Raw genomic sequence first — 13,029 nt, forward strand, 5'->3', positions numbered from 1 at the left:
AGTCGTGACACTGTTAGAGGTAACTAATTTAATTATGTATGATTTAGTATATGGCAATTTTCTAAAACCTAATAAAAGGAAATAGAGCACGCTGATTATTAAGAAATACGTTCCGTTATAATAGTAGGTCGGCACATATGGTTGACAATCAAAGGTTAGAGAAATCTTAATGAACAATAAAGGCCAGATACAAGATATATCAGAGTACATATTTATTTTAAAGCTGCACGCTCACAGATTGGCCATTTTGACATTTTATATACATTTGTGAAAATATCTAAAAACCTGTGATAAAAGACGGCTGATAAAAGATCAGATACCAGTTTTAATATTTACATTCGAAAATAAGTGTTTTATGTCAAAAAGCGTTTCTAACGATAAAGAAAATAATTTTCGGCAGTTTTACGAATAAATGAGATATGTTCTATTGTGAGTAAATCTTATATGATTGAATTGAAGGCACTGATGCCAAATTGAGCTGATTCCGCGACAAAAAAAAACAAAAACTTTTTTGTCAAATGGATCAATCTGTGAGAGTGCAGCTTTAAGAATAAAACCATGTTAGGTACCACAATTCATAACTGTGTACTACATGCACTTCTGATCCAAGGACAATACACGTGTACATGTCTGATATATGTCACAGCACCCGATGCGATAGTTCAGGAATTACCGTTAACTTTCATTGCTTCAACGGGGTCACCAACTTCTGAGGTAACACACAATTCTGAGGGGAACCAGCCTTCTAACATAACACACAATTCTTAGAAGCCACAAACTTCGGCCTGATGTGCTGGCAAGACTCATCCGGGTTGCCGCCAGCTAAGGGGCAACTCTGAGGGCACAAACCTGCTTTTAAGATGACACAAACACATTTTGTGCAACCAGCCTCAGAGGGGCCAGAAATTCCCGATGTTCAACCAGCTCCAGCGGGGCCAAAAACTCTGAAGGTTCAAGCAGCTTCAGAGGGGTCGGAACTTTCCAAGGTTCAACCGGCTTGAAAGGGGCGAGATCTTCCCAATGTTCAACCGGCTTCAAAGGGACCAGATCTTCCCAAGGTCAGCCTTTGAGGGGCCAAATCTCCCCAAGTTTCAACCAGCTTCAGTGGGTTCTGAGGGGCCAGACCTTCCCAAGGTTCAACCAGCTTCTGAGGGGCCAGATCTTCCCAAAATTCAAACAACTTCTGAGGGGCCAGATCTTCCCAAGTTCCAACCAGCTTCAAAGGGGCCTGATCCTCCCAAGGTTCAACCAGCCTTAAAGTAGCCAGATCTTCCCAAGGTTCAACCAGCTTCTGCAGAGTCTGTTCTTTCCAAGGTTCAACCAGCTTCAAAGGGGCCAGCTCTTCCCAAGGTCCAAACAGCTTCTGGGGGCCATTCTTTCCAAGGTTCAACCAGCTTTAAAGGGGCCAGATCTTCTCAAGGTTCAACCAGCTCCTGCGGAGCCAGCTCTTTCCATGTTCAAACAGCTTCTGGGGGCAAGTTCTATCCAAGGTTCAACCAGCTTCAAAGGGGCCAGCTCTTTCCAAGGTTCAAACAGCTTCTGGGGGGCCAGCTCTTCTAAAGGTCCAACCAGCTTCAAAGGGGCCAGCTCTTCCCAAGGTTAAAACAGCTTCTGAGGGGCCAATTATTGCCGAATTTCAACCAGCTTTTGAGAGACCAGATATTCCCGAGGTTCAACCAGCTCTAGCAGGGCCACCAACTACCCAGGTTCAACCGGCTTCTGAGAGGCCAACACTTTCCGAGGTTGAAACAGCAACTGAGAGGCCATGGAACTCCCCAGATTCAACCAGCTTCTGAGGGGCCAGAAACTCGTGAGGTTCAACCAGCTTCTGAGGGGCCAGAAACTCGTGAGGTTCAACCAGCTACTGAATGCCGTAAATAAATGACAACATAATGGTAAGCTGGATTTAATCGGATAAGACTGATAGCCTAGCGTAAGAGACATTTACAGAGGGCGTTGTACCATACCGAATAATTTAAAATAATGGGAGCAATTTCCGACAGTCGACTTAAAATAGATTGATTCTGTTGCATTTGAAATTCAGTCTTCACACCGATATGTTCCTATTGATATTGAGTCATTTTTGAGCCGAAACCAGAAATAATAATGGCCTCTCCCGAAAACGCCCAGATTTGCTATAAATGTTAAACGTAATTAATTAATTGTTGCTTCCTTCGAATGTTTTTATCTAATAAGAAAATTGCAAGAATATAGAAATGCATCACGTGTAAGCGGGGCTTATCGAAACATCCCACTATAAGCCACGTGCGGGAGCCATTAATTGGACGTGCCTTGCCCGAAGGTCAGAGTTTCATGCCAATACATTTCCACGCCCTGTAAAAATACGGAAACGCGTGTTTCTTATGCAAGAAAAGTGATAAGTGATAAACAAGTGAGATATATAATTACGACCGTTCTACAAATGTAACAAATTCAGGGAAACATTTTCAGGGTAGAATGAACATAATGCCTTAAAGCAGTTTTGTTTCATGCCACCACGCATCATGTGATCGGACCGCTTTAATCATGTTGTACGTTTAAAGGGAAGATGAGGAAGATAACCAGGCTTCTGCATTCCTTTCTGAAACTCCAAAGTCACCAGTATACTTAAGTCAAATCTCAATAGCAATCTAAACTCACTTTAAAACATAACATCAAAAGTTTTTTTACAGTTGTTCATGTTTTTAATCTTTTTAAAGCACATTTTCTCTCATAGAATATGTTAATTAAAAAAAATGGTCTAGATTCCGAAGAAAAATCAAAGTATCGAGCAAAACATTTGCTTTGTGTATTACCCAAGTATATGTGTTGCTCTAGAATATTTGTGTTCTTTTTAAATATTGACAACATATTTTCACAACATATTCGCTGCCACGCTGTTGGGCTGTTAACTCCACACTGCCACGCTGCCAAGCTGCAAGACTGCTTGCTTCTTGGACATTATATATTCTACCATAAAATACGCTTTTAAAATGAGAAAATACATTTATTGTCATAGACTTTGACCCTTTGATGTAAAATAAGTTGAGATTGAGATTTGACTTAATTTCTTGTGATTGATTTGCGCAGGCTCCGGAAAAAAACGCAACGATATTAATATGTCTGTTGGTAAAATGAGAGAGGTAACTATACGATTGAAATGATTGAATAAAAACATGTGAAATATTTATATTCTGACAATATTGTTGTTGGAATGCAAAGGAATATTCTTAATAGAGTAATTAATCTTACAATAATATGTTATTTTATACGAGCCATTTTCATAAACCGGATTAATCTCTTCTCAAATGAGTGACTGATAGACTGTATTAATTTGATGAATCGCGGTGAATTTAGTGCGTGATATTATAATATATCAAACATAAGATTCAAGCCCCATGATTTATTCATGAATTATTCTGGCACAAGTGCGCATGAACTGTAATTGCACTGTTCTAAAACGGCTCAAGTACAGTTTAAGAACATTCCATGCATATATATACAACACAAGAAATTTACGAAATGTTAAGCTGTAGATCTGTTAAAGAACAATTCAAGAAGGGTTTAAGATATACTAAACTTTAAGACATGTTTAAGATAATTTCAAATACAATTGAAGAAGAATTTAAGTCCTTGTCCGTTAAAGATCACTTCAAGGAGAGAAATGTTGAAGTTCAAGATAAGTGACAGAACATTTCAAGTAAAGTTCTAGAAACGTTAAAGTTCTAGATATGTCCAAGAACACTTCAAGTACAGTTCAAGATATGTTCAAAAACATCTCAAGTACAGTTTTAGAAAAGTTGAAGTTTTAGATATGTTAAAAACATCTCAAGTACACTTTTAGAAAAGTTGAAGTTTTAGATATGTTCAAAACATCTCAAGTACACTTTTAGAAAAGTTGAAGTTTTAGATATGTTCACAAACATCTCAAGTACACTTTTAGAAAAGTTGAAGTTTTAGATATGTTCAAAACATCTCAAGTACACTTTTAGAAAAGTTGAAGTTTTAGATATGTTCAAAACATCTCAAGTACAGTTTTAGAAAAGTTGAAGTTTTAGATATGTTCAAAAACATCTCAAGTACAGTTTTAGAAAAGTTGAAGTTTTAGATATGTTCAAAACATCTCAAGTACAGTTTTAGAAAAGTTGAAGTTTTAGATATGTTCAAAACATCTCAAGTAAACTTTTAGAAAAGTTGAAGTTTTAGATATGTTCAAAACATCTCAAGTAAACTTTTAGAAAAGTTGAAGTTTTAGATATGTTCAAAAACATCTCAAGTACACTTTTAGAAAAGTTGAAGTTTTAGATATGTTCAACAACATCTCAAGTACACTTTTAGAAAAGTTGAAGTTTTAGATATGTTCACAAACATCTCAAGTACACTTTTAGAAATGTTGAAGTTTTAGATATGTTCAAAACATCTCAAGTACACTGTTAGAAAAGTTGAAGTTTCAGATATGTTCAAGCATCTCAAGTACAGTTTAAGAAAAGTTGAAGTTTTAGATATGTTCAAAACATCTCAAGTACAGTTTAAAAAAAGTTGAAGTTTTAGATATGTTCAAAACATCTCAAGTACACTTTTAGAAAAGTTGAAGTTTTAGATATGTTCAAAACATCTCAAGTACACTTTTAGAAAAGTTGAAGTTTTAGATATGTTCAAAACATCTCAAGTACAGTTTAAGAAAAGTTGAAGTTTTAGATATGTTCAAAACATCTCAAGTACACTGTTAGAAAAGTTGAAGTTTTAGATATGTTCACAAACATCTCAAGTACACTGTTAGAAAAGTTGAAGTTTTAGATATGTTAAAAACATCTCATGTTTAGTTTTAGAAAAGTTGAAGTTTTAGATATGTTCAAAACATCTCATGTACAGTTTAAGAAATGATGAAGTTTTAGATATGTTAAAAACATCTCAAGTTTAGTTTTAGAAATGATGAAGTTCTAGATATGTTAAAAACATCTCAAGTAAACTTTTAGAAAAGTTGAAGTTTTAGATATGTTCAGAACATCTCAAGTACACTTTTAGAAAAGTTGAAGTTTTAGATATGTTCAAAACATCTCAAGTACACTTTTAGAAAAGTTGAAGTTTTAGATATATTCAAAACATCTCATGTACAGTTTAAGAAAAGTTGAAGTTTTAGATATGTTCAAAACATCTCAAGTTTAGTTTTAGAAATGATGAAGTTCTAGATATGTTAAAAACATCTCAAGTAAACTTTTAGAAAAGTTGAAGTTTTAGATATGTTCAGAACATCTCAAGTACACTTTTAGAAAAGTTGAAGTTTTAGATATGTTCAAAACATCTCAAGTACAGTTTAAGAAAAGTTGAAGTTTTAGATATATTCAAAACATCTCATGTACAGTTTAAGAAAAGTTGAAGTTTTAGATATGTTCAAAACATCTCAAGTTTAGTTTTAGAAATGATGAAGTTCTAGATATGTTAAAAACATCTAAACTTTAGTTTTAGAAAAGTTGAAGTTTTAGATATGTTCAAAACATCTCAAGTAAACTTTTAGAAAAGTTGAAGTTTTAGATATGTTCAAAACATCTCAAGTACACTTTTAGAAAAGTTGAAGTTTTAGATATGTTCAAAACATCTCAAGTACACTTTTAGAAAAGTTGAAGTTTTAGATATGTTCAAAACATCTCAAGTACACTTTTAGAAAAGTTGAAGTTTTAGATATGTTCAAAACATCTCAAGTACAGTTTAAGAAAAGTTGAAGTTTTAGATATGTTAAAAACATCTCAAGTACAGTTTTAGAAAAATTGAAGTTTTAGATATGTTCAAAACATCTCATGTACAGTTTAAGAAAAGTTGAAGTTTTAGATATGTTCAAAACATCTCAAGTTTAGTTTTAGAAATGATGAAGTTCTAGATATGTTAAAAACATCTCAAGTTTAGTTTTAGAAAAGTTGAAGTTTTAGATATGTTCAAAACATCTCAAGTAAACTTTTAGAAAAGTTGAAGTTTTAGATATGTTCAAAACATCTCAAGTACACTTTTAGAAAAGTTGAAGTTTTAGATATGTTCAAAACATCTCAAGTACACTTTTAGAAAAGTTGAAATTTAAGATATGTTCAAAACATCTCAAGTACACTTTTAGATATGTTCAAAAACATCTCAAGTACAGTTTTAGAAATGTTGAAGTTTTAGATATGTTCAAGAACACTTCTAGTACCGTTTTAGAAATGTTGAAGTTCTAGATATGGTCAAAAACATTTCAAGTACAGTATTACAGGTTTTTTAGAAATTTTAAGCGAGAGTCTTCTAATAAGATACGAGGACTAATAGTTCTTAAAAAATAAAGAACATTTTCTTGAACTTTGAGTTCTAGATCTGCTCAATTACGGATTTTGAACTTCTATTTTTTAAGACAAGTTCTTATACCACTCAATACTCGCAACTAAAATCATTCCTCGTTTTTATTCTGTCTACGTTAAGTCTTGAGATTTGAGAAATCTCTTTTCAGCAAATTATATGAACAGTCGGATTATTCTTTTTTGTTTGCTGTAGTAGATGACTTGAAGTAAATTCGTAATGTATAAGAATGGGTGGTGTGAGCGTAGCCAGCCTATCTGCAATTTCATTGGCTAACAATGTAAGTTGTATTATAAATTATAATAAAAGACAACGCCCTTTTTTGCTTAAGCATATTCAAAATCAGAATATATTTTAATTGCTCTTAACTGATCTTAACATTTGATACGCACTGTAACGCCGCATAGCAGCATCGCCGTATAAACTAGTGCTTTTTCGTTTATGCGGTGATTTTCAACGTATAAAGCAGAAATTGCTTATATGGGGCGCAACTGTGCCTTTTTGCCACATAAAGATGATTAACTAAACCATTTATTATAAAGCTAAAAAAAGTTCTAATATTTCAACAAAAAGATGGTGATTACGTTAATGATGATGATGCTGCTGCTGCTGCTGATGATGATGATAATGATTAAGATTAGGGTGTAGCATAATACTGTCATTTTGAAGAAAATACGGGAAAAGTAGGCAGGCAAATTGGTCAAATTTAAGGTAATATTTTAAAGTTGAGCCAAAATTGAAAGTTGTAAATAAATAATTACTTCCCTTGGAGTGTGTTCCCATCTTCATTTTCTTGGTTACAAATGACTAGTGCATAAAAACACAATCAGTGAAAGAAAGACGTCCATGATGACCCTATATCAGTCATCTGAGTCCTCTTGTTCAAGTGCCCAAAACTAATGTTGTGTTGAAATGTACGCTATACGCTGACCTACGAGACGTGAATAAATTTCACAATCGCACAATAACCAGTTCTTCTTGACATTGAAATAATTTTTAGCTCATCTGAGCACATAGAGCACATATTCAGCTGTGAGGCTTGTTGAATTTCTGTTGTTTGTCCGTCGTTAACAATTGACTTTTCTAGAAACGTTTGAAATGACGTTGAAAGTGCGCATTGTCAAGGGTACATGACAAAAAGGCGAGAATATATGTTACGTCATACGAAGATTCAATTTCCTGATTGTCCCAAATGACGGTGTTGTGCGTTGTCGTAACATAATTATATTCCCGCCATTAGTCGGGCCAAACGTCATTTCAAACGTTTTCGCAGAACGATCAATTGATTTGGTTTACATTTAAACCTATCTTACTAAATCTTTGTCAGAATTTACGTCTCAAAAAGTCTTGTTCAAAGCTTGGTTAAGTGGACACAAAAAACCGAGTCCGATCTTGATGAAACTTTATCAACCACTCTTGTACGTACTAGCATGTGTTTGATTTTTTTTATGCGGCGAAAGTGTGCCTTTTTGCCACATAAGAAAGTCCTGTTTATGCGTTGAAAATCACCGCATAAATGTGGTCGATTTCGTTTATGCGGTGATGCTGTTATGCGGCGCTACAACGCATAAATTGATAAAACTTAAATGGAATTCGAACTGAAAACATTTCTTCGGCATTAACCTGTGAATGAGGTTGTTTTGTTAGCGTAGTAGTTAGCGCACCAGCTGTAAACAAGGCATCCCGGATTCGGTGCTCGTACTAGGCGCATGGGAGCCGGACAAATGTTTGTTTTTGCAGGTACTCCGGTTTCTCCCAAACCTGGATACCACACTCTCGCGCAACATCGTTCCAACGAGAAAGATCACATGTAATAATGTAATAACTTGTTTCGCTGTAAAACAAACAAGTTTAAAGTAATCTAACATGTAACTTGATTACCGTGTATTTGAAAATGTACATTGTTAGACGTTCAAAGTTTGAAACATCATCACCACTATCAGTTGATTCTAATGGCGGTATCTTTTACGAATTGGGTCCTTCACGCGAATCGATTATAATGTTTTGCACTACTAGGTGAATAGAAAGTGTTTCCAAAGTGTCAAATTCAAGCAAATGGTTGGTGTCATGCTCCTTCAGGACAATCTGTCAACATATTTCGAGAAAAGTGGATCCATTAAAAACATATAATTATACAAGACCATTGGCAGCAGCTTTCCGAGAGCAAATGTCTGGCTTTTAACTATCACAACGCATACGAATTAATCGGATCAGACTTGTATTTGTCTCGATGACACTTGGGCCTACTGATAAGTACATTGATTGGCCACCTATCTTTTATTCAATCATAAAAACGACAAAAAATATTCAGGCAACATTTCGCTGACGTTTTCTGAGTGTATTGTTAAGATAAAAAAATATAGTAGAATGAATAACACGATAATTCCCACAACAAAAAGTCCCATAGAATTTGAATAAAAACAATTCTAAAAAAATGAAAAGACGGTCGTAACTTACTATGTCGAACTCTGGTATCTCGATTTTCAGGTCATGCCGAAGTGTTTTTCGAATGTGTGTAAAGTTCGTAAATTTCGGTTATATCGAATGTTCGTTATCTAGAAGTATTTCTCGAGGTCCCATCGACTTTGACATAGAGAGTTTTAAATGATTTTTTTTTATAAAAGCATGGTACTAAGGAAATACAGCCAAACGTACTGTTGCGTACCACAGGGATGGATTAATGGGGATGTACAGACGTTAAGTGGAACGATTAAACGACACGTGTGAGTTTCAGCGAGAACAATATGTTGGCTGTTCTGTGATAGTCGGGGGCTGAGATGTACTAAGGTATACTTGGTATGTGTTCAAAGGAACCTTAACGCCATTAGATATCAGCATGATATTTTTTTTTATCCCGGTTGCTATTCTGCACTTTCGAGCATGCGGACGTGACATTAAGTTGCTGCATGACGGGGCACCGGCCCATACAGAGCATGCGAGATAGGCCTTACCAGACCAGCAAAAGCTGGGTGAACAGCCTTACCTGCCAGATCTCAATTATTAAGCTTGTGTGGGGCAATAAAACAGGCAAGCGCAGAGACGACCGGCATTTCCTCGCACTTTGTGTGATAGGTTGCCCAGTTAGCGCCGTGGTTAGCGCCCTCGCTGTTCGATTCACTGCCTGGGCGCAGGTGAGTTTGGTTTGTGGTCAACAAGTCGGACAAGTGGGTCACCTCCGGGTAATCCGGTTTTCCCCACATCACAAGACCACACCCTCGCGTAACATCGTGTCAACGAGAGTGATTAATATAACGTTGTTATAACTTGTTTCACAATAGTTGTAAAATAAATACTTTTAAACTATAAACTAATTTTCGTGATCCCAAAGGTTTAAAAACATCAATTCAATTCAGTTTGTACAAGTAAACAAAGGCCACCGGCCCAAAAGATACAAAATCTAAAAACAAAACGTAGCAGTTTCAACATGAGATGTACACATTAAACATTTTCAACAGTTAGTCAACATAGATTTTGTATTTAATATTGCATACTAATTTTCAGAAGACATTATAAAGGAGAACTGATGTTTAATATTACAAGATGAATACATATCCAAAATATATTGTCTACGAAACTCCATAATGTCCATGAGACTAAGGTGCGTGCACGTCGTAAGAGCCAAAGGAGGTCACACATGGAACAATTTACTTTGAACAGATACGATTGTAATTCGGTGTCTTTTCGCATTGATATGGCATTTAGGAAATTCGAATTTCACAGTGATGTTTTTTTTTTCTTTGAATAGTTTTATATGTATTTGTTTTGAAATTTTATTACATTTCTATGAAGTTTGTGTCTGTGTGTTACGTGTTGATTCAACTATATTCCAATTTTGAACATTACACGCTTCAAAAAAAAACTAGATACACCAAATTATAGTTGACATGTTTACTTTTATTTCATAGAACCAAACACATAACAGCATGAGTATATGGGACAAAGAAATACATAATAAGAAACGAGGTTATTTTAAAAGAAAAAAAAAACACATATAATATTCACATCAACAAATCATAAGATAATAGATTATATAAGTGTTGGGTTAGAAGTGTATAAAAGGAATTAATGGGACTGTCTAAGCCAATCGTAATTCCTTCAGAGTTTCGATTTCCGCTATTGTGAACAATACAGAACTTATATGAGATTTATGACAAATTAAAAAAGACCTCTTCATTACAAGTTAAAGAAACATCAGTTGTTCATGTACTAACGATATGATGCTTTAAGTTTCAAACCTTTTTCATTTATGGACATTTTTTCGCACCTTTTATTGTAAAGACCAAACGCGCTAAAGTAAAGCATTGTTATATTTATAATAAAATTTATTTATAGATAATTTATAACGCTTATTAATAGTATTAATAGACCGAAGAACACAAAACCGGAAGGCAAAAATTTATTACAAAATCTCAAAAATAGGACAAACCCCTTAATTTTAAAGAAACATCTTTTCAGAATGAAGCTCTTAAAATATAATACTATAACATATACAATTTATGTGCATCATTGATAACATTTATTCAAATAAGATTTCCATGGAAAGGGATAAATAAATCTGCTACTTATACCACCAAATTTCCAGTTGACACAATCTCCCAGGTTTCTCAAATCCTGGACTCATTTGTACGGGAACTAGCGGTGCTGGTTTTCGAGCCTGGCTCTCAGAGTGAGAGCCACCACTCGTACGTGTGGTCGTGCATGGTACGAGATCTGTCATCTTTTCTGTCTTTCCACTGACTCTCAGAGTCAACATCGTACATGCGTATGTGGTCACGCAGGTTACGAGAACTGTACATTCAACTCTACGTTTGGTCTCTTATTCCCGTCTCTTTCATCTTACCTCTGACCTTTGAATTACCCTTTTCTCCCCTTTCCAATGTATTTCCTTCCTTATATTTCCTTTGAAAGTTTCCTCTTCTCTCCCTTCCTCTGTCCCCATTCTTCTACTCTTCTTTCAATACTTTCCCTACTAGCCTTAATTTTTCCTCTAGTTTCCATTCTTCAACTCCCTACTTCCTCACTCTTTTATTCACCCCCTTTCGCACCTCTTCTATTATCCCTTCTCAATCATCCTTACCAAGTTCTTAACTCTCTTCTAGCCTCCCCCTTTCTCCTCACTTTCTCCCTTTTCCATCCTTCCTTCTCCCGTAACATCTCACCCTTTTTATCGTTCCCCCTCCTGTAACACCTTTACCCAAGTTCTCCCCCTTCTATCCTCCATAATCCTTAGCATAATCTTCTATCCTCCCTCCTATCTTTTACAAACATTGCCCTGTTCTTTCCCCTCTTCTATCCTCCCTTCTCCCCTAACATCTCCCCCATTTTATCCTCCTTTCACCCCTAAGATATTTGCACTCTTCTATAATTCTTTCTGCCTCTAAATAATCTTAACCCAAGTTTCTTCTATCCTCCCCTTTACCCCCCGCTTCCTTATTCGTCTATCCTTCCTCTCCTTTATCATATCTCATCACACTGTTCCATCTTCCCTTCCATCATCGCGGACGATTATGATGATAATAATGATAACAACAATTTATTTCAAAATTATTTGAACTATGACGTGTAAAAGAGTGAAAAGGATCGAGTATTAATGAGGAAAGGGCCATATACCCGAATGATACAGAACGATCAGAAATGAAGATGATCGGATAAGACAGAATATATATATTTATAATTTGTCCGATCTATTTGGTGATTTCTTAAAAGTCGATCAGATCAAATTGGTTTGAACAGTGAAAGGACTATTCAATTAAGGAGTCATAAAGTTCAGAATAAAAGTAGTGCTATTATTTCTACGTAGCTCTTAGTGCTTTGAAATAGCTCTTAGAGGCTATTAGTAGTTTTGAGTAGCTCTTGAAAATAGTGTTCTTAGAAGTTCTCAATTGCTCTTATTCTTAGTTGCTCTTGGAAGTTCTTACTTGCTCTTGGTAGTTCGTATACGCTCTTAGTAAATTTTAGTTCCTCTAAGTAGTTCTTACTTTCTCATAGTAGTTCTGAGACGCTCTTAGTAGTTCTGAGATACTCTAAGCAGCCTATGATGATTCATCAACCTCTACAATCAACTTCAAAGGAGCGACATTTTCCTGCTATGCTACCAGCGTCTTAAGGTCCACAGACCCCGAGATACACTCAACTGAGGAGGGACCACAGTCCCCCGAGGTACAAACATATGAGGTGCAAACAGCCTCTGATTAGTTACAAACTCCAGTGATGTCATCAGCTTTTGATTAGTTACAAACTCCTGATGTACAACAAGTTCTGGTGAGCTACAAACTCCCGCTCTTCAACCGACTTCTTAGGAGGTACGATCAATGTTGAGGAACAACATACCCCTGAGGTACAATTAGCTGCCACGGTGTACACACTCCGGAGGTGCAACCGGCTAGTGAGTGACCACATACCCACCTAGTACAATCGGCTTCTAAGGGCAATACACTCCGGAGTTTTTACCGGCTTATATGGGGCTACAGACTCATGCAATCATCAGCTTGTGACTAGCTACAAACTCGATACGACACTTAATACGAACCAAATGACCTCGAAATATAATTGGCCGCTGAGGGACCGCACACACAAGGCTTATAAGAGACTCTTACTCCTGAGATGCCACGAGCTTATGAGGAGCTACAATCTTCTGAGATGCAACCCGGTTCTATGGCATACACAATTCGGATGTAAAACCATCTTATGAGGAGCTGCAAACTCCTGAGGTTCAAGCGGTTTCATAGGGAC

General features: G+C 35.9%; 1 protein-coding gene across 1 annotated transcript; it reads left to right on the forward strand.

The window, feature by feature from the left end:
• The first annotated feature begins 1,020 nt into the window (after window positions 1-1,020).
• LOC128226201 (melanoma-associated antigen E1-like) lies at window positions 1,021-1,796 on the forward strand. Its single transcript, XM_052936096.1, has 2 exons — window positions 1,021-1,259; window positions 1,466-1,796. Exons 1-2 carry the CDS (start codon window positions 1,021-1,023, stop codon window positions 1,794-1,796), a joined length of 570 nt encoding a protein of 189 aa, XP_052792056.1.
• The last annotated feature ends 11,233 nt before the right edge of the window (window positions 1,797-13,029 follow it).

Source organism: Mya arenaria, chromosome 1, assembly GCF_026914265.1.
Source record: "Mya arenaria isolate MELC-2E11 chromosome 1, ASM2691426v1".
In the NCBI taxonomy this organism is placed as follows: Eukaryota; Metazoa; Mollusca; class Bivalvia; order Myida; family Myidae; genus Mya; species Mya arenaria.